Genomic DNA, 21196 nt, shown 5'->3' on the forward strand with positions numbered 1-21196 from the left:
TTATATATGAGATATATATATATAAGCAATGTTGGGCTTCCAATGACAGACAGACACTGTAAAACTTGCTTACATTAATTTATTAGCTTTAGAATACTTCGTCCATATCAAATAAATAATATTCACTTAAGTGAATCTAAAATACAACAGGGATAATACACAATCTGACACAAATTCTGACACAAATCTAAAAAAAAAAACAGTCCTTTTGTTTTAAAATTAAAATACAATATTATATAATTGTGAATACGATAAGAGTGAATAATGTCATGGCAGATTTCAGCGCTAGGAGGCGCTAAAGTTTAATAAATTGTGCTGCAAATAACAGCAATTTTTAGATGAAACATTTATTTCTTGAAACATTTCTAAAAATCAGCGCTGTAATCGCATAATAAACTGTAATATGCGTTGCCGGTCAGTATCCAGTCAACACACTGGAGGTAAGTCCATTTATTTCCATCCAAGATTTTGTCCAAAGAGAAAAGAAAAATACAATTGATACGGCGGAGTGACAAATTGCGATCACATTGGTTCAAATTGCATAATTATGTTATGTCTGAATTAGTTAGCTTATATAATAGCATAGCACAGGGGTTTTCAAACTTTATGACCCCCAAATACGATGAATCTTTTATGAGGACCCCCATCCTAAATTCCATCTATTTTTATGAAAAAACATTTAAACTGTTAGATAAATTTTGTGACATTTATAAATACAAAATATTGTTTACAACACTGAAAAAAGGTTTTCATTCATTCAATTAAAAAAATGAGGGTAATGGTTCACATCTATATTTTATAACTTGAGCCAATGAAAAATAAATAACTTGCCCTAAACAATATTTTCTGTCTATGAAAATTTTCTGGGGACCCCAGTTTGAAAACCCCTGGCATAGCATACAAATAAGCGATTCACCTGATAGCTTAGTTTATACCCTACATATATGTCCAATCATCTTTAATGTAATTGTGTTAAATTAAGTGCTAAATGTCCAAATAGTTCAGTTATAAATAAAACAAATGAATAATGAATAATTATTATTTATTTATTAACAGTTAATCAAGTGTAAGAAATTACATTCAATTGGTTTTATTATGCACTAATGTGTTTTCGTACGCTTTATAAAGTAAGCTATGCGTATTTTCAATTAATATAATTTGTATAAACTTAGGATAATCATGAACTGACAGTTTGGGGAGACAAGATTTCGAGGGAGGACTTGATTTGTCATGACAACGGTTGAAAGCTGTTTTTTGCTTTACTGACAGGCATCTTAGGCTGACTACTAAATCGCTTTAAGCAGGACCCTACAGGTGTTATGTAGGTGCAGTGACCGAGGTGCAACACTAGGGGGAGGTATTCAGCTCAAAGAAATGACAAATGACCCTCAAGCCATCCTAGGTGTATATTACGTTATTCTACAATCAGAGTTATATTAAAAAAAATCCTGGTTCTTCAAAGCTTTATAATGGCAGTTTGTTTTGAAGTCCATAAAAGTGCATCTATCCATCATATAACTGCTCCACACAGCTCCGAGGGGTTAATAAAGGCCTTCTGAAGCGAAGTGGTGCATGTGTGTATGAAAAATAACCACTTTTAAAACTTTAAAAACTAAAATATCTCGCTTTCGGAGCTAACTAAATGTAACTAAATAACCCCTGACCCCCATAAACGAGGGTCGTCTGTAAGAAGAATGTCATTTACACCTATAGGATGGCTTGAGCGTGAGTAAATCATGGGCTCATTTTCATTTTTGGGTGAACTATCCCTTTAACCCTCTCAATAAACAGACGAATATTCTACTCTAATTCCAATAGACAACTTTTTAAAGATGTGTGTGGTGGCGTCTGTGAGAAATGCATTCAGAAAGCAAACGTCTCTGTGAATCTACTCTTCCTCCTGTGAATCTACTCTTCCTCCTGTGAATCTACTCTTCCTCCTGTGAATCTACTCTTCCTCCTGTGAATCTACTCTTCCTCCTGTGAATCTACTCTTCCTCCTGTGAATCTACTCTTCCTCCTGTGAATCTACTCTTCCTCCTGTGAATCTACTCTTCCTCCTGTGAATCTACTCTTCCTCCTGTGAATCTACTCTTCCTCCTGTGAATCTACTCTTCCTCCTGTGAATCTACTCTTCCTCCTGTCGTGTCTCCAGCAGACCCTGGAAGTGAATATAAAAGGCGTTGCAGAAGCTGGGGGGGTTGTTTGGGCTGCTCAGGACCTGCTCGGGTTTCTGGGAGCTGAAGGGATTCGGTCCGGTGTTTTTCACGTCCGTCTCAAGTTCTGTGAGGATCTGCAAGGAATACTGCAGCTCTGCATCACTGCAAACACACAGACACAGCAGAGATGACGACACAGTAAAGGACGGACGATCCACGAACGAGCATGACTTTGAATCGAATTGACAACACCTCAGAGCAATAGAGTCACAGTCAGCAGCTGCGAGCGCACTATGGTGGCAGGAAGTTACTTTCAAACTTTGAAGTTGGCTTGAAAAAGCCAGGCCAGAAAGTTTGAAAAAGTTTGAAGGTTTTCAGTTTGAAGCAGTTTTAAAGTTTGAATGTTTTGAAGGCAATAAAGTCCATCACAAAAACAGATTAACATGATGTTAGCATGATTTAACACATTGCTATCATTATTTTACATGATGTTAGCATTATTTAACAGGTTGTTAATATGATTTAACACATTGCTAGCATGTTGCTAGCATTATTTTACATGATGTTAGCATGATTTAACAGGTTGTTTACATGATTTAACACATTGCTAACATGTTTGCTAGCATTATTTGACATGTTAGCATTATTTAACAGGTTGTTAATATGATTTAACACATTGCTAGCATGTTGCTAGCATTATTTTACATGATGTTAGCATGATTTAACAGGTTGTTTACATGATTTAACACATTGCTAGCATGTTTGCTAGCATTATTTGACATGTTCGCATTATTTAACAGGTTGTTAATATGATTTAACACATTGCTAGCATGTTGCTAGCATTATTTTACATGATGTTAGCATGATTTAACAGGTTGTTAATATGATTTAACACATTGCTAGCATGTTGCTAGCATTATTTTACATGTTAGCATTATTTAACAGGTTGTTAATATGATTTAACACATTGCTAGCATGTTGCTAGCATTATTTTACATGTTAGCATGATTTAACAGGTTGTTAATATGATTTAACACATTGCTAGCATGTTGCTAGCATTATTTTACATGTTAGCATGATTTAACAGGTTGTTAAAATGATTTAACACATTGCTAGCATGTTTCTAGCATTATTTTACATGATGTTAGCATGATTTAACAGGTTGTTAATATGATTTAACACATTGCTAGCATGTTGCTAGCATTATTTGACATGTTAGCATTATTTAACAGGTTGTTAATATGATTTAACACATTGCTAGCATGTTGCTAGGTATTATTTTACATGTTAGCATGATTTAACAGGTTGTTAATATAATTTAACACATTGCTAGCATGTTGCTAGCATTATTTTACATGTTAGCATGATTTAACAGGTTGTTAAAATGATTTAACACATTGCTAGCATGTTTCTAGCATTATTTTACATGATGTTAGCATGATTTAACAGGTTGTTAATATGATTTAACACATTGCTAGCATGTTGCTAGCATTATTTGACATGTTAGCATTATTTAACAGGTTGTTAATATGATTTAACACATTGCTAACATGTTGCTAGCATTATTTTACATGTTAGCATGATTTAACAGGTTGTTAATATGATTTAACACATTGCTAGCATGTTGCTGAGATTATTTTACATGTTAGCATGATTTAACAGATTGTTAATATGATTTAACACATTGCTAGCATGTTGCTGATATTATACATGTTAGCATGATTTAACAGGTTGTTAATATGATTTAACACATTGCTAGCATGTTGCTGATATTATTATACATGTTAGCATGATTTAACAGGTTGTTAATATGATTTAACACATTGCTAGCATGTTGCTAGCATTATTTTACATGATGTTAGCATGATTTAACAGGTTGTTAATTTGATTTAACACATTGCTAGCATGTTGCTGAGATTATACATGTTAGCATGATTTAACAGGTTGTTAATATGATTTAACACATTGCTAGCATGTTGCTAGGTATTATTTTACATGTTAGCATGATTTAACAGGTTGTTAATATGATTTAACACATTGCTAGCATGTTGCTGATATTATTTTACATGTTAGCATGATTTAACAGGTTGTTAATATGATTTAACACATTGCTAGCATGTTGCTGATATTATTTTACATGTTAGCATGATTTAACAGGTTGTTAATATGATTTAACACATTGCTAGCATGTTGCTGATATTATTATACATGTTAGCATGATTTAACAGGTTGTTAATATGATTTAACACATTGCTAGCATGTTGCTGATATTATTATACATGTTAGCATGATTTAACAGGTTGTTAATATGATTTAACACATTGCTAGCATGTTGCTAGGTATTATTTTACATGTTAGCATTATTTAACAGGTTGTTAATATGATTTAACACATTGCTAGCATGTTGCTGAGATTATTTTACATGATGTTAGCATGATTTAACAGGTTGTTAATATGATTTAACACATTGCTAGCATGTTGCTGAGATTATTATACATGTTAGCATGATTTAACAGGTTGTTAATATGATTTAACACATTGCTAGCATGTTGCTGATATTATTATACATGTTAGCATGATTGAACAGGTTGTTAATATGATTTAACACATTGCTAGCATGTTGCTGAGATTATTATACATGTTAGCATGATTTAACAGGTTGTTAATATGATTTAACACATTGCTAGCATGTTGCTGAGATTATTATACATGTTAGCATGATTTAACAGGTTGTTAATATGATTTAACACATTGCTAGCATGTTGCTGATATTATTATACATGTTAGCATGATTTAACAGGTTGTTAATATGATTTAACACATTGCTAGCATGTTGCTGATATTATTATACATGTTAGCATGATTTAACAGGTTGTTAATATGATTTAACACATTGCTAGCATGTTGCTGAGATTATTTTACATGATGTTAGCATGATTTAACAGGTTGTTAATATGATTTAACACATTGCTAGCATGTTGCTGAGATTATTATACATGTTAGCATGATTTAACAGGTTGTTAATATGATTTAACACATTGCTAGCATGTTGCTGAGATTATTATACATGTTAGCATGATTTAACAGGTTGTTAATATGATTTAACACATTGCTAGCATGTTGCTGATATTATTATACATGTTAGCATGTTGCTGATATTATTATACATGTTAGCATGATTTAACAGGTTGTTAATATGATTTAACACATTGCTAGCATGTTGCTGAGATTATTTTACATGATGTTAGCATGATTTAACAGGTTGTTGACCCTCTGGTGCTCTTCGTTTAGGGGTCGCATTGGTTGTCTTCCCGGTCATAAGTGACCGGACAGCTAAAAATTAAACTTCCTCCACCCAATGCAATTTATTTTTCTTCAAAAAATATTTTTTCTTTTTAATTTTGTATTTTGAGATGATTTGGTGGTATTTTTTAATATTTATGCAATAATTATGGTCTATTTTTGCCATTGAAAATTATACCTTTTTTTTTTTTTTTTTTACTTTTTTTTGGGTTTTGTTTAATTATTGCAGTATTTCAGGTTAAAATAGAGACTAGGCCTTCAAAATAATTTTTTTTGAAGGCAGATTAGCACCTCTTTTGGAATTATTTAAGAAATCATGCAACCATGGGTGTAACCACTAGAGGTCTCTATGGAGAGGCTTGAGAGTTTTGGACCAAAGAGCAAATGGGAGTATTTTTTTACGAACACTTAGCATGCTCGAATCATGCCCTCAATTTTTCTGTATGTTCACAGTCCTAATGCCATAAAAGTCACCAAGTTTCATATCATTCTGAAGAAGCGATTTAAAAAAATTCCAAATGTGATTCATAGGTTCAGTTTTTCATAGGTGTGTGTGTGTGTGTGTGTGTGAGTGGATGTGTCAATATCAGACTCTTGATGTTTTAGAGTGTCAGCCCTTTACTGCTGTGTACTTTTTTTCCGCATTGTGGCCGATTTGTAGATTGTACACACAAATATTCGGTGAATGTTTGTGTTTTTGCCGATTTCCCATTCATTTCCTATGGTCGGTCATTTGTGACGAAGACAATGAACATTACTTTTTTTTTTTTTACGACCAGTTAGCATGCTCGAATCATGACCTCTATTTTTTTGTGTGTTTACATACCTAATGCAAGAAAAGTCACCAAGTTTCATATCATTCCGATGAAGCAGTGATTTTAAAAATTTCAAAACAGAAAATGTTCCGGTCAGAAATGACCGAAGAGCACCAGAGGGTTAATATGAGTTAACACATTGCTAGTGTTGCTAGCATGATATGGCACATTTCTAATGTGTTACTAGCATAATGTTATTACCCTCTGATTTTTATTAGCTATTTTTCCCCATTGAAAACAACCGTTCTAATATATTTTTCAATTATTTTTCAATTAAAACAGTATTACATGTTAAAATAGAGATGAGGCATTCCAAATCCATGAATGTGTCTATTTTGCACTCTTGATATTTTAGAGTGTCATCCCTTGTTTGCTGCATAACATTTTTTCTGCATCATAACCTATTCCCTGTATCCCCCAGAGTTAGATCAGTCCATACACACCATTTTCATCTCTGTGCCATAACTGATGCACCCACCACTAGCCTAGCTTAGCACAAAGACTGGAGGTAAACGGCTCCAGCTAGCCTAGCTTAGCACAAAGACTGGAGGTAAACGGCTCCAGCTAGCCTACTGCTCAATAAGTGACAAAATATCACCAACATTTTCGCAATGATATTACGCAGCGAAACACAGAAAATACTCCCCAGCACACTCTCTGTGTAAGCAGGATGTCACGTTGGTTATGTTGACGGAAGTTAGCCTATTTTCAGGCGTTGCGTAATATCATTGCGCCGCTGCACTCATGGTACGACACAAAATTTCCCTAATTATTACGCAGGAATGAGAGAATAGTACCTAGTCATATTGGCCTAGAAAATCACAACTTTTAATTTTCCGTCGGTCTTAGTACACGATGTAACTATACACATCACAACATGTAAATAGGAAAATATTGGTGTTATTTTGTCATTTATTGAGCAGTAGGCTAGCTGGAGCCATTTACCTCCAGTCTTTGTGCTAAGCTAGGCTAGCTGGAGCCATTTACCTCCAGTCTTTGTGCTAAGCTAGGCTAGCTGGAGCCATTTACCTCCAGTCTTTGTGCTAAGCTAGGCTAGCGGTGGGTGTGTCAGACACAGTTATGGCACGGAGATGAGGATGGTATGGACTGATCTAACTCTGGGGGATACGGTGAATAAGATAAAGTCCTAAAAAGTCAGCGTGTTCCTTTAAAGGTTTAGAAGTTGCCGCTCAAAATCAATTTCCCTATGGAGAACATAAAGGGAGCTTTTACCTGCAGAACTCGACTGTACATTAATCCAACACATTGCATTTCAAGGCATACATTATTTTCACGCACACGCCCTGGAATCAAACCCATGACTTCGGGTTGGTTGAGGCATGTACACACTGAACTGGAGTATATGAGTGAGTGTGTGTCGCCTACTTGAACATGGTGAAGACGGATGGGATGTTGTAGTCTCTGAGCAGCAGTAACGTGGGCAGCCATCCCTCTCCTAACCCCAGAGACGCGTGAAACCCTGCACACAGACAGAGAGAGTCAGAGGACAGACGCTGACAGGTGCAGATCCATCAAATCACTCACAGCGGGAGTTTAGCAGGATAATCTCCGCCTTAGTTTGTTTGTCTCCACTTTATGATTGATAGCGCGTATATATCCTCTATTCCCAGATTAGATGTGTTGTTGTCGTGTGTGTTTGGATATGTGCAGATTTAAAGTTGATAAGCGCTTTCAGGGACCTAGAAAAGCAGCAGCGCTATAACAGGTCAGAATGATGGAGGGTTTGTCTCTACTGCTCGGATGATGTCCATATGAAGCTTGTTTGGAGGAAAAGCACGGTCAGGAAAGTGAGCTGAGAAAAATGACCAGCTTGGAAGCAGTGTTATTTTAGTATCATTGAGATACTGTTATTATTCATATTTTAATTTTAGTTAAACGTTGTCATTTTGTTGTATTGTTTTATCAATTTTAGCTTTTTGTTGTTGTTTTTATTCATTTTAGTTATTTCATTTCAGTGAATTTTTATTTTATTTCAAGGAAAAATGGTTTAATTAATCGTTTTGGCTAGTTTTACATTTAATTAATTATAATAACCTTGCTTGAAATTATTTTATTAAAAGATTATTTTATTATCCCTATTCCTAAGAAATATTTAGCTGTTTTATCAAAGCATATTTTAAAAGAATGTTTAAGTTCATATGAAATAAAAAATATAATATAAATAAAAAATGTAACATGAATATATAAATATTATATAAAATCAAATAAAAATAATAAATGACCACATTTTTTACCCCCTTTTTAAAAAAGCATATTTTAAAAGAATGTTTAAGTTTATATGAAATAAAAAATATAATATAAATACAAAATGTAACATGAATATATAAATATTATATAAAATCAAATAAAAATAATAAATGACCACATTTTTACCCCCTTTTTAAAAAAAAGTTTTTTATTTCATAGGAATGGCACAAAAATGTGATTCAAAAACGTTAAATGGTCCTGAAAAATTTTTTCACACTTGTATTGTTCGCGGTCAAATGAGCGCATTGGAAATTAATGTCAAACCAAGCGGCTCCTCCTCCAGTTTCTCTTGAAGCCGATACAGAAGTGACTTAAACTGCAGTTCATGGACTGGCCACTAGAGACAGACTCCAGAAGGAGCAGAATCTCATTGAGCTCATGTTAAAATGACCAACTTTACAGCAGAAGAACACATGTTTACAGTCTGGGACAAATTGTGGGTTTTGGTCTATACGGCTAATTTTGCCCTTCATGAAAACTGTGAGGGGGGTGAATTTATTTATAACTCATTCGTTTACATTATATAAAGCCTTAAAGTTCTGCATAATTAAGGGCGTGGCCACTTTGAGTGACAGGTGGATTGTCGTTTATCTGCTGTCTGTTAGTCATTGCGTCACCTCAGCTCCGCCCACGTCCCGCCTCTTTGCCCATTTTCAGTTATCAGGGAGTGACGCGCTGCCAAGATGGAGACAGAGCGACACACGTCATAATCTGAAGACCACGCCCACCGGGGGGGAAAACAATCGAACGCTCTCCATTGACTTTGTATTGCGTGAAGCGGCCTCCTTGTCATTTCGGACTTATAACAAAAAACAGAACAATGTATAAAAGCGGATATGTGACAAAGTGTACAGCAAACAAGCTAAACAAAACCCACAACCAAAAACCCAGACGTTTTTATAAGCTATTGACCCAAAGAACGAGCGTTTAAAGACAAAAAAGTGGATACAGGCCATTGAGACAGAGTGCGACATGTTATATTACACTGAGAAGTACACCCACTACAGGGGAACGTAACCAGCGACAGGAAATATAATATATAAAACTGACATTTGGATATTTGACTTAACAGTGACAACATATTTACTGCACACATAGGCATACTGAGACATACTGAGTGTCAGGATCCCAAAATTGACCCATTCTTCCTGCTGAAGCGTCACGTTTTACTGCCTTTATCCACTTTTGTCTCCTTAAACTCTCGTTTTTTTGGGTCGACAGCTTATAAAAACTTATTTTTGTGTTTTTTAGCTTGTTTGCTGTACACTTTGTCACATATCAGCTTTTAGACATTGTTCTGTTTTTTGTTATAAGTCCGAGATGACAAGGACGCAGCCTCACTCAATGCAAAGTCAATGGAGAGCGTTGGATTGTTTCCCCCCCCCGGTGTGGGCGTGGCCTAAATACGCTCTGTCTCTATGGAGACGGCCGGCTCCGCCCACTTTGGGTTTAAAATATGCACTTCAGAAACCTACGGCTGACGTCACGGACACTACGCCCACTATTTTATACAGTCTATGTGTAAAACAAATTTCATCTAGTGGAACATTTTGGTACTGCGTCCAAACAAAATCGCACTGAAAGATAATGCTCAAATTTGGAACACAACTTGATTTTATCGCAGATTTAGAGTAAAACATGTTTTGGAAAATATACATTTAATATAAAACATTTTCATAAAAAGAAACATACTTTTTTCCACTTCAGCAATAATCTGGCAAGTGTCATATATTTAAAAAGAGATCAAAGATTTATGACAGTTTAAGTTGATTTGACCGCTAAGTAAATAAGTAACTGCTCATTTAGTAACTCACAGCTCACTTATTACAGAGATAATCCTCAGTTAGAGCTCATCTTACACCTCACAGGGTTAGAACCAGCAGGGTGACCAGTCCGGGCTTTAACCACTACACCTCCCCTGTCCCGGCAAACGCTAATGTTACTGGTAAAATATTGTTCAGTCAGGGTGTGTGTGACTGGTTGGTCATTCTGGTAAACTGCTCAGGGATCTCTCAAACTCTCAGCTGTTACTCTGAATCACGGCTAGTAAAAGTCAGACAGGGATGAATTACGGCGCTGGTAAAGTGGCACCTGTCTACAGAGTGAATCTCCCTAAAAGAAACATCCGTCTGATGCTATAGATGGAAACTAAACCCCCCACTGGAGTTCGAAGGGTCAAACGTGTGAACACGAAGACAACAGACCGCGCGCAGTGAAAGTCAAATCTCTCTCCTAGCGAACTCCTCAACACCTCAGACTCTCTACACACATCGAACATGCTATTCATTTCAATTAACTGCTTCAAAAAAATGATGCTAATTATCTTCAGCTATTTACATAAGTGTGCTTTAAGGTTAATTAGGTTAATAGAAGTTTGATGTTGTGCGCCTAATTAAGATCCTCAATGCTTGTGAGCATGATCAATATATCAAGCGTAATTAATCCTATAGGTCAAAGCAGTCATTTACAAATAAAGCAATTCATTGGTTTTGTTTAACTCTGAAACATTTTTCGAGTTGTGTTGTGGTAAAAATAGCTACCGCCAGTCGATTGCCGAGTGCAACCATTCTACGTCATCGACATAGAACGCAAACAAAATGGCGCCGCCCATTGTCCAAATATGTAATGGATTTTTTAAATAACGTGGATTTTTCATGAGTTTTCTATTACTTATTTCAGTAAGAGACATAATTTATGTTATATTAAGCCATACAAGTCTTAACACCATGGGATCCTGATCATAGATATCCATAATAAAGGCTAGATGTCTCGTGCGCTCTGCTAGCCAATGGAGGTCGACATCCGCACCTGGCGGCCATCTTGTCACAGTCAGCTCGCTCACTCGTAACAGTGTTTTCATGGGTGCTTGCACTTTTTAACCATAACTTGCTCAATTTTCAAGTTTCAAACTGTTTGGTTTGTTATAAACGTCAGAGATGTAGTTATGACACTGCATACTTAAGAAAAATGATTCACAATTTGTTCAAGCATCCATAATTATAGCCACGTTAATAAGGTTTGTAAGAAACCAAACCATTTGTAAATCCGTCAAGATTTCAGCGAGATAAGAGTATTTGTGTTCGTGCAGATCATCAGCTACCACAGAGCCCTGCCTGTGACAAGATGGCCGCCGGTGATGACGTTATAGACTCCGCCGTGAGACATCTAGCCTTTATTATGGATATCTATGATCCTGATGGCCTGAGACCAGAATTTGTTAAAGGGTTAGTTCACCCAAAAATGAAAATTCTGTCATTAATTACTTACCCTTCTGTCGTTCGACACCCGTCAGACCTCCGTTCATCTTCAGAACACAAATGAAGATATTTTAGTTGAAATCTGATGGCTCTGAAAGGCCTCCATTGGCTCAATGGTTCTAAAATAACTTTATGAATCGGGGAGAATAGTTTTTGTGCGCAAAAAAACGCTAAATAACGCCTTACATAGTGATGACGATTTCAAAACCCGGCCTCATGAAGCTTCGAAGCGTTATGAATCAGTGAGTCGATTCAGCAGTTTGAATCGCCAAATTTCATCAGTTTGGCGGTTTGACACGCGATCCGAATCATGATTCGACTCACTGATTCATAACGCTTCGAAGCTTCAGGAGGCCGTGTTTTGAAATCGTCATCACTATATAAGTCGTTATTTAGGGTTTTTTTGCGCACAAAAACTATTGTCGCCGATTCATAAAGTTATTGTAGAACCACTGTAGTGAGATGGACTTTGTAATGACGTCTTTAGTACCTTTTAAGGGTCTTGAGAGTGTAAAGTGCCATTGAGCCAATGGAGGCCTTTCAGAGCCATCAGATTTCAACTAAAATATCTTCATTTGTGTTCTGAAGATGAACGGAGGTCTGACGGGTGTCGAACGACATGAGGGGAAGTCATTAATGACAGAATTTTCATTTTTGGGTGAACTAACCCTTTAATAGTTTGTGGTATGCTATGGATGTTTTGCGGAGGTTTGTTTGTACCTGGGTGAAATCCAACCACTAGATCTGGTTTGGCCGCTTCTCCTTTCTCTACAACTTCCTCCCAGAACTGGTGGTAGAGGCCCTTGTAAGCGCTGATGTACACTCTTCCCCGGGGCCCGAACGCCCTCAGCGGAGGCCTCATGATGGGCCCCTTGACCACCTCGGGCCCCACCATCACCACCTCCAGCCCCTGGTGCCCCGGGAACATGCGGCTGAGCTCGTCCATGTCTGTGGTTCTGGCTCCCAGGGTCTCGTTGTGACCGGCCCCGACTAGATGTACGGTCAGAGGGCGTGAATACGGGTCCAGACGGGACATCTGAATCCCGAGGCCCACTGTCAGCGACCGAGAGAAGAACTCGCTGCACACCCGCCACACGGACTTGCTAAGCTCCGCCTCCTCCGGCCGCGCCCTGCAGGCATTGGTCCAGAGCTCCGTCATGTTTTTTCCGGACAGGATGGGCTCCAGACGGGGTGTCAGATCTCCTTGCATAGGGACCCAGTCGTCCCAACACTTGACGTCTTTAGCGGGACGAGACCACACCTCCGTAGAAAACGGAAGATCTCCTATTGGATGATCGACAGAACATTACCTAGCAACCACTCACGACTCCCTAGCAACCACATATACGCGGTTCTCTCTCACCTTTGTGAACGAGCCACTCCACCAGCCTGTCAATGGAGACCTTGTGGAGCATTTTACAGAACTTCTTATGCAAAGACCAGTCCTTCTTCTGACAGTCTTTGCTGCAGTAATACACATTCAGACACCTGAGACGACAAAGCACACGAACACAGAGTTAATACATTCTAGCACTAAACATATTACGTGATATCATTACGAGTCGAGGTTTCAACAGGCAGATTAAAAAGGGCTGTGCTGTTTTTAGAAGCTGCCCTCATCATTTCAGTACTTTAAGTCTTTATTGTGGCGCTGCATCATGTGGTGCGTGTGACCCTGTCATAAACTTTTCACCTCTGCAGGCTTTTAGAAGAACAGCTGTCAGAGACAAAAGGAGACATAACCAACTTTTTTATATATAGAATATGTGGTACATTTTGTATAACCAAAACATACTCTTAGTAGCAAGTGCCCGGCTAAAAAAAAAGTAGCTGTTTGGTTATGATTATGTTTCTAGTTATATATTTGCCAACAGTTCTTCTAACCCTCACTGATGGAGTGTGTAGCTTTTCATTTCTTAAACAGCCATGTATGAAGACACATCACGTCCATATTCCAGGATGATGATGTCACTATACAAGATCTTGACCAAAGATGAATGCACCTCTTGATGGAAATAAATGTTGTGATGTTATTGTGATTTTTGGACAGGATCTTGTATTGCCAATGCAAGAGTCCAGCACTGTGTAAAGTCTCCACCAGCACATCCCAAAGACTCTGGACTTCATGTGTGAAAATTATTCTTCATGCTCACTCACAACCTTTCTCTCGCAGTCTGAGCTGATGAATCTGGACATTGTCATCCTGGATTATATCGCCGTGATGTGTCTTCATACGTAGCTGTTTAAGAAATGAAAAGCTACACACTCCATCAGTTAGGGTTAGAAGAACAGTTGCCAAACATATAACATGCTAGAAACATAATCACTGCAATAATCATCCAATCATAGACATAGCATTTGCCTATTTAAATCCAAACACGTGTTCATTTTTCCAGTTTAACACGCAGCATCCGTTTTTTCTGTCATCCTTTGGCTAGCGTTACATTATATGATCACGCTCTTATTCATGCAAATGCTTTTAAACCATTCAAGTGCGACAAGACAAAAGAGAACACGCTTTCTGTGAATGTCCTGACACACACACACACACACACACACACACACACACACACACACACACACACACACACACACACACACACACAAACACACACACACACACACAAACACACAGAAAGATGTGCGCCAGTATCGAACCCTTTTTCACACTTGAATGAACAATAACACAGAATTATGCCAAAACGCATGTTTTGTGTAGTATTCTCATAAGAGCAGTCTTAAATGAGTTAAATAACATATTAAATGAACTAAAAGAGGTGAGAAAATGGGAAAGATGCCATACTGCATTCATGATGTTTCTACATTAATTCAGAGGTTAACTGTGAACTTATTACATTATAAAATGTTTTTAATCGTCATTAATCACAGAAAAATGTTGTGATTAATCTAGTTAATTTTTTAATCAATTGACAGCACTAATATATATATATATATATATATATATATATATATATATATATATATATATATATATATATATATATATATATATATATATATATATATATATATATATATATATAAAATTTATAGTATTAAATATGCAATTCTACATGTTATATATTTTTTTGTTTTATATTTTCATTTAAAAACAAATATTTATAATAGCCTATTAAATATGTAATTGTAAATTTTATACATAATTTATATATTATTTAATATTATTTATTATTTATTTATAATATATATATATATATATATATATATATATATATATATATATATATATATATATATATATACACACACACTGAACAAAATTATAAACGCAACACTTTTGTTTTTGCCCCCATTTTTCATGAGCTGAACTCAAAGATCTAAGACTTTGTCTATGATTTTTAAAGTCAATTTCAAATTCGTGTCATAATTATGTTTTTTTACACCAGAATTTCAACTTTTTGTCATAATTTCAACTTTTTATGTCATAAATATGGCTTTGTAAGTCAAAATGTTGACATTTGTCATCATTTTGACTTTCTAAAGTAATAATTATGATCTTCAAAGTCATAATTTAGACGACTTGTCATAATTATGACTTTAAACCAGAATTTTTACATCATAATTTAAACTTTTTAATGCCGTAATTTGTTTTCGATGTCATAATTAACGCAACAATTTTGTTTTTGCCCCCATTTTTCATGAGCTGAACTCAAAGATCCAAGACTTTTTCTATGTACACAAAAGGCCTATTTCTCTTAAATATTGTTCACAAATCTGTCCAAATCTGTGTTAGTGAGCACTTCTCCTTTGCCGAGATAATCCATCCACCTCACAGGTGTGGCATATCAAGATGCTGATTAGACACATGATTATTGCACAGGTGTGCCTTAGGCTGGCCACAATAAAAGGCCACTCTAAAATGTGCACATATATATAATAACTGTTAGTAGAGTGGCTTCTTAAGTAAGGTTAAGGCTGGATACAATGAAAGCCTGATGGAAGAAGCCCAACTGGCCTCCAGCGTTACTCAGTACTGGGTGAACTGGGTGTGCTATTTTTAGGTGAATGTCTGTGGTCGGATCTTTGCAGTGTCTTCTTCAGGCCCAGATCAGTGTGAACTGAACTACACCAGGGAAATTCGGGGTCAGACATGCGATTCAATGATAAAAAACAAGGCTGCAAATGCTACAATATTTTCTTTAATAGGATTTTGCTGTAGTAAAAACAGTAATTGTCTGACTGTGGTTGCTATGATTTGAAATATCACAGTTGAACCATTGTTACTGTAGTAAAACAATGGCTTATTTTCATAAGCGCTGCAGTTGCTATGGTTTTACTACAAGCTTCATAGTTAAATTATGGTTCCTGTAGTAAAACCATAGTTCATTTTTATAAAAGCTAGCAAAATCCCATATAGTTAAACTATGGGATTACTGTGGTTTTGAACAGGCTGTCTCACTTGATTTATGAATTGTTTGATGGTTTATCATTAGCATGTTAGCGCATAGCATTATGTCTTGGTGTTCAGATAGAGGTGTTAACATCTTGCATTGGCTGTGTAAGTGTGTTAAGCTGGTGATAATGTGAGGGCAGAAGTCTTAAGGAGGACTGTGATCCGAGCCGATCGCCACGCGCTGCAGGAGAGACAGCACCAGCTGTGGGAATGAGGGATTACTGACACACTCGGAGAGAGAGAGTTTGCTGTTTTATGTCCCTGCTTTACCGCATGTTTAAAACACTCCACAATACACTGCTAAAAGCCTGACCAACATGACCCGCTGGTTACCTGTGGAAGCCCAGCTGCACCACATCATACATCAACATCATAAATATAACATACTAGGTCATAATTATGAGATTAAAGTTAAAAAAGCGTCGAAATAATGACTTTCTGTCATGACTTTTTATGTCATAATTATGGCTTTTTATGACAATTTCAACTGTCTATGCTATAACTATGATTTTATATAATTTCTACTTTATACATCATAATTTAGATTTTTTTTGTCATAATGAAATTTTTTTATGCCATGACTTTTTGTTATGATTTCATTTGACTTTTCATGTCCTAATTTTGTGTCAAAATTTCACTTTTATGTCATAATTTAGATTTTTTTATGCCATAATCACTTATAATTTTGATATCATTGTCATAATTTCATTTGACTTTTTATACCATAATTGACTTTTTTTGTCATAATTTTGACTTTTCATGTCAATTTCGACTTGTGTCATAATTTCGATTTATTTTTCATAATTTTTAATTGTCATAATTATGACTTTAATGTTTCAATTTCAACTTTCTATGCTATAAATATTCTACTTTATACATCATAATTTAGATTTTTTTTGTCATAATTAAAAAAAAAAAAAAGACTTCGACTTTTTATGTCCTTTTTTGTCATATCATTTGACTTTTCAGGTCATAATTATTTGTCATAATTTCGCTATGATGTCATAATTTAGATTTTTTTTATGCCATAGTGACTTTGTTATAATTGCGACTGTTGATAATTTTTTTGTCATAATTTCATTTGACTTTTCATTGTCATAATTTGGCTTTTATGAAATTTTTTTATTGACTTTTTATATCATAATTTTGACTTTTCATGTTATAATTAAGACTTTAATATCATAATTTCGACTTTTAAGGTTATTGTGATTTTTTAAGTCAATTTCAACTGTCAATTATTTTTTAAACCAGAATTTCAACTTTTTGTTATAATTTCAACTTATGTCATGAATAAGGCTTTGTAAGTCAGAATGTTGACATTTATCATAATTTTGACTTTCTAATTATGAACTTCAAAGTCATAATTTAGACAACTTGTCATAATTATGACTTTAAACCAGAATTTTTAGCTTTTTCTGTAATAATTTCTGACTTTTTATGTCAATTTGGACTTATGTCATAAATATGACTCATATTAAAATAAATTTCAGTGTCAATGTCAAATTTTATGATTTGTCATGATTTTGACTTGTTATAATTTCAACCTTTTATGTCATAATTTTGACTTTTAATCTCATAATGATGATTTAGTATGTCCTAATTTCGACGTTTTATGTCATAAAAATGATTTACAAAAGCTTGATGTTTTTCTCATGTGGTGGATTTGGCCTTGCGTTGTTAGCAGAGCAATCGTGCTAAAAAAGTGAACTATGAAATAATTTAAATGTCATAAATCTGTTCCCCTTATCGTCCCAGCAGTGCTTGACACTCACTTAATGCAGCGTTTGAGCGCTGCAGGATCTGGAAGGTTGGACGGTAGTTTGGAGCAGCAGGCGCAGAATTTAAACGTGTCTTCTAGATTTTGAAACATTTCTTTGTGAGAGCGAAAGCCCACCTTGCCTTTGCCCTCCAGTGCTGCCCTGAAAGAGAGAGAGAGAGAGAAAGTGTGACAACATCTGAATGCTACTCATTTCACACTGTGTGTGTGTGTGTGTGTGTGTGTGTGTGTGTGTTTCTCACCTGTAATCCTCATAGTCTTTCATGTTGAGTTTGTCTAAGATGACCTTAGAAAGTCCAGGAACCCTAGAGTCCAGAGAGTAAAAACCAAACTGATCCGAGTAAATGCTGTTTGAACTCGGAGTAAAAGAGTCTGGGAGTGCTGGAACCGGACCGGCCATTTTAAAACAACTCACCACGGCTGCATTTATCTGATAAAAATACAGTCAGATGGGAAATATTACTCTGTGAATATATTTTCAAATGTAATTTATTCCTGCGATCAAAGCTGAGTTTTTAGGAGGTGAAGCAGACATTTCGTTGTGAAATTCACAACATTATCATAACATTCATATCTGATTGACACATCGACTACAGACGTGAATCCTTGACAGTAAAGCATCAAAGCGAAGGCTGGAGTAGAGGCACAGTGTGAACTAACAGGATCAAGCACACGGCACAGCTCCAATATTTCACATCAGACACTCACAAACAGAGCCATCAATCTTTACAACCATAAAAGTGAAAGGACAGACGGAGAGAGAGTTTAACACAGTATTTCTAATATATTTATACCTGCGTACTCACATGTAGGAGATGCAGAAAAATAAAGAGTTCTTCAGATCAGGACTCTTGAAGTTGATGAAAGGGCAGATCCAGTCACGATGTGCTTCTGCTGCTGCTTCAGGTCCGGACGGCTGCAGTAACTCCACCTCTCTTTGTCATGCACTCATCCCTCTCTCCTTTTTTGGGATGAGGGGAGAGACTGACACTCGTCCAGGTTGAGTCTCTGGGGACGTGTTCAGATTACCCAGAAGACCCCTTCCCCCCCGACGGGGCTCTAGAGTTTCCTAAAGAGCTCCGGACCCCCGCAGATCCAGAGCCTCGCTCTATTATTGGCCCAGAAATGCCCTCGCTCTCCTCATCCCCGGATATCATCAAACATGCCCTGATCCTCGGGAAGGAACTCGTGCGATTTTAAATTTAAAAAAGACTTCTGCTGGAATTTGCGATCAAATATTAAATGCATATCTATGATCAAAGTGTTTATGACAGTTCTGGGTCGTTTATTTAATAATTTTTCATTATTTAACCATATAATACATTATTTATTAAATGATATATGGATTAATAATTTCATCATTTTTATTTTGTCATAATTACGACCATTTCATTTATTTTTCATTATCTCATAAATATACATGATTTTATTTATTTCATTATTTTATCGTATAATACATTTAATTATATAAATATAATAATCATTTCATAATTATGACTAATTTATTTACTTCATTATGATTTTATTTAATGTTCATTGTCTTATAATTATATATATATATATATAAAAATATAAATAATTATACAATTAAATATATAATAATATAGAATTATATGATTTTATTTAATTAATTTTCATTATTTCATCATATAATACCTAATTTATTTATTAAATTATATATGGAATAATAATTTCATATAATTTTGTCATTTATATTTTATTTTGTCATAATTATGACTGTTTAATTTTATTTTTCATTATCTCATATAAATATATATTTTATTTAATTGTTCATTATGTCGTCATATAATTACATGAATTAATGAAAAATGTATACAATCATATATACATAAGTTATATAAAATTATATAATGAAATAAGATATATACTAATATAGAATTATATGATTTTATTTATTTAATTATATTTCATTATTTTATCATATAATACATTATTTATTAAATTATATATGGAATAATAATAATGTAATCATTATGACTATTCAATTAATTTATTTTTCATTATCTCATATAAATATATATGATTTTATTTACATATTTATTGTTTTAATATATATATATATATATATATATATATATATATATATAAATATATAATTATACCATGAAATCTAGAATAATATGATTTTACTATTCAATTAATGTATTTTTTATTATCTCATATATATATGATTTTATTTAATTATTTATTGTTATTTCATCATATAATACACAATTTATTAAATTATATATACAGAATAATACATTTCATATAATTTTGTCATAGTTATGACTGTTTAATTTATTTTTCATTACCTCATAAATATGATTTTATTAAATGATTCATTGTTCATTGTCTTCATATAATTATATGATGAAATAAATAAAATCATATACAATATATATATAAAAATTATATAATGAAATTATATAATATAGAATTGTATGATTTTTTAAAAATATTTTTAATTATATTTCAACAAATACAGTTATTCATTATATATATATATATATTATATACAATTTCGTCAATTATATATTTTTTATTTGATTTATTTTTCTTTATTATTTCATCATTTTGTTATTATTAGGTTTTGTATTTATTGTTGTAACTGCACTGTGGTCAACATTTTAAAGGCTGTTATATAAATAACTTTTACAAAAAAGTTAAAAATAGTTTTTTACATAACTAACCAGGATTCTGATTCAGGATTTTCTCTGTGTTCAGTCAGTGTCAAGTCAAATAACTTGTAAAATAAATCCATTTCAAATGCATTTATTTTAATAGAATATAATTTGCAATTCCTACATCACTACTTTATTTTAAAGAACTATATATAGCATTTTTTTAATGACCTAAATTTTGCAGTTTTAAGATTAAAACACTTTCACCATCTCTGTCAGAGAAAATGCAGAACTCATTAAAACAGTCAGAACATGAATTTCAAACAGATAAAAAAAACAGATCTGAAATGCACCATTTCCTGAGAGTGAGCCATGTAAACGTCTGATTCCTGGACTGTATAGACCTATTTGAGATGATTCTCATAATAAACATATACTGTAGGTCCATATAAAACACCAGCGCTCTCTGATGAACATCGTTCAGCTGCCTCTACAACAACAGCCCGACACACTCCACCTTTAAGACCCAACAAACAACGTCAGGAATTGAATAAAAAGGCAGTAACTCACATGTTCCTT

The 21196-nt window shown here is 34.6% G+C and overlaps 1 protein-coding gene across 3 annotated transcripts; it reads right to left on the minus strand.

Annotated features, from left to right (window-relative positions):
• Nucleotides 1-65: 65 nt before the first annotated feature.
• On the minus strand, nt 66-18966 carry LOC307119805 (MSS51 mitochondrial translational activator). 3 transcript variants are annotated; one of them, XM_079806356.1, is made up of 7 exons: nt 18800-18966; nt 18236-18423; nt 17989-18135; nt 13166-13290; nt 12523-13086; nt 7664-7757; nt 66-2321 (listed from the first exon to the last, which is right to left on the minus strand). In XM_079806356.1, the coding sequence occupies exons 2-7, from the start codon at nt 18391-18393 to the stop codon at nt 2129-2131; spliced, it is 1281 nt and encodes a 426-aa protein (XP_079662482.1). In that variant the 5' UTR covers nt 18394-18423; nt 18800-18966; the 3' UTR covers nt 66-2128. The 3 variants fall into 3 exon arrangements, with proteins under 3 accessions (XP_079662482.1, XP_079662483.1, XP_079662484.1); XM_079806357.1 differs by having other exon boundaries at nt 18788-18952; XM_079806358.1 differs by having other exon boundaries at nt 18236-18298; nt 18800-18897.
• Between the last annotated feature and the right edge of the window lie 2230 nt (nt 18967-21196).

The sequence above is a fragment of the Gobio gobio genome, assembly GCF_949357685.1.
Source record: "Gobio gobio genome assembly, chromosome: 23".
In the NCBI taxonomy this organism is placed as follows: domain Eukaryota; kingdom Metazoa; phylum Chordata; class Actinopteri; order Cypriniformes; family Gobionidae; genus Gobio; species Gobio gobio.

What these genes read in the sequence shown, in the direction of transcription:
- LOC307119805 (XM_079806356.1), bottom strand. Translation starts at nt 18,393, where the DNA reads ATGGCCGGTCCGGTTCCAGCACTCCCAGACTCTTTTACTCCGAGTTCA. An exon ending in AGTGGTTGGATTTCACCCAG is followed by an intron (nt 7,758 to 12,522) that starts GTACAAACAAAC and finishes GTCTGTGTGCAG; the next exon opens with GGTTTCACGCGTCTCTGGGG. An exon ending in TCCGTCTTCACCATGTTCAA is followed by an intron (nt 2,322 to 7,663) that starts GTAGGCGACACA and finishes GTGTGTTTGCAG; the next exon opens with TGATGCAGAGCTGCAGTATT.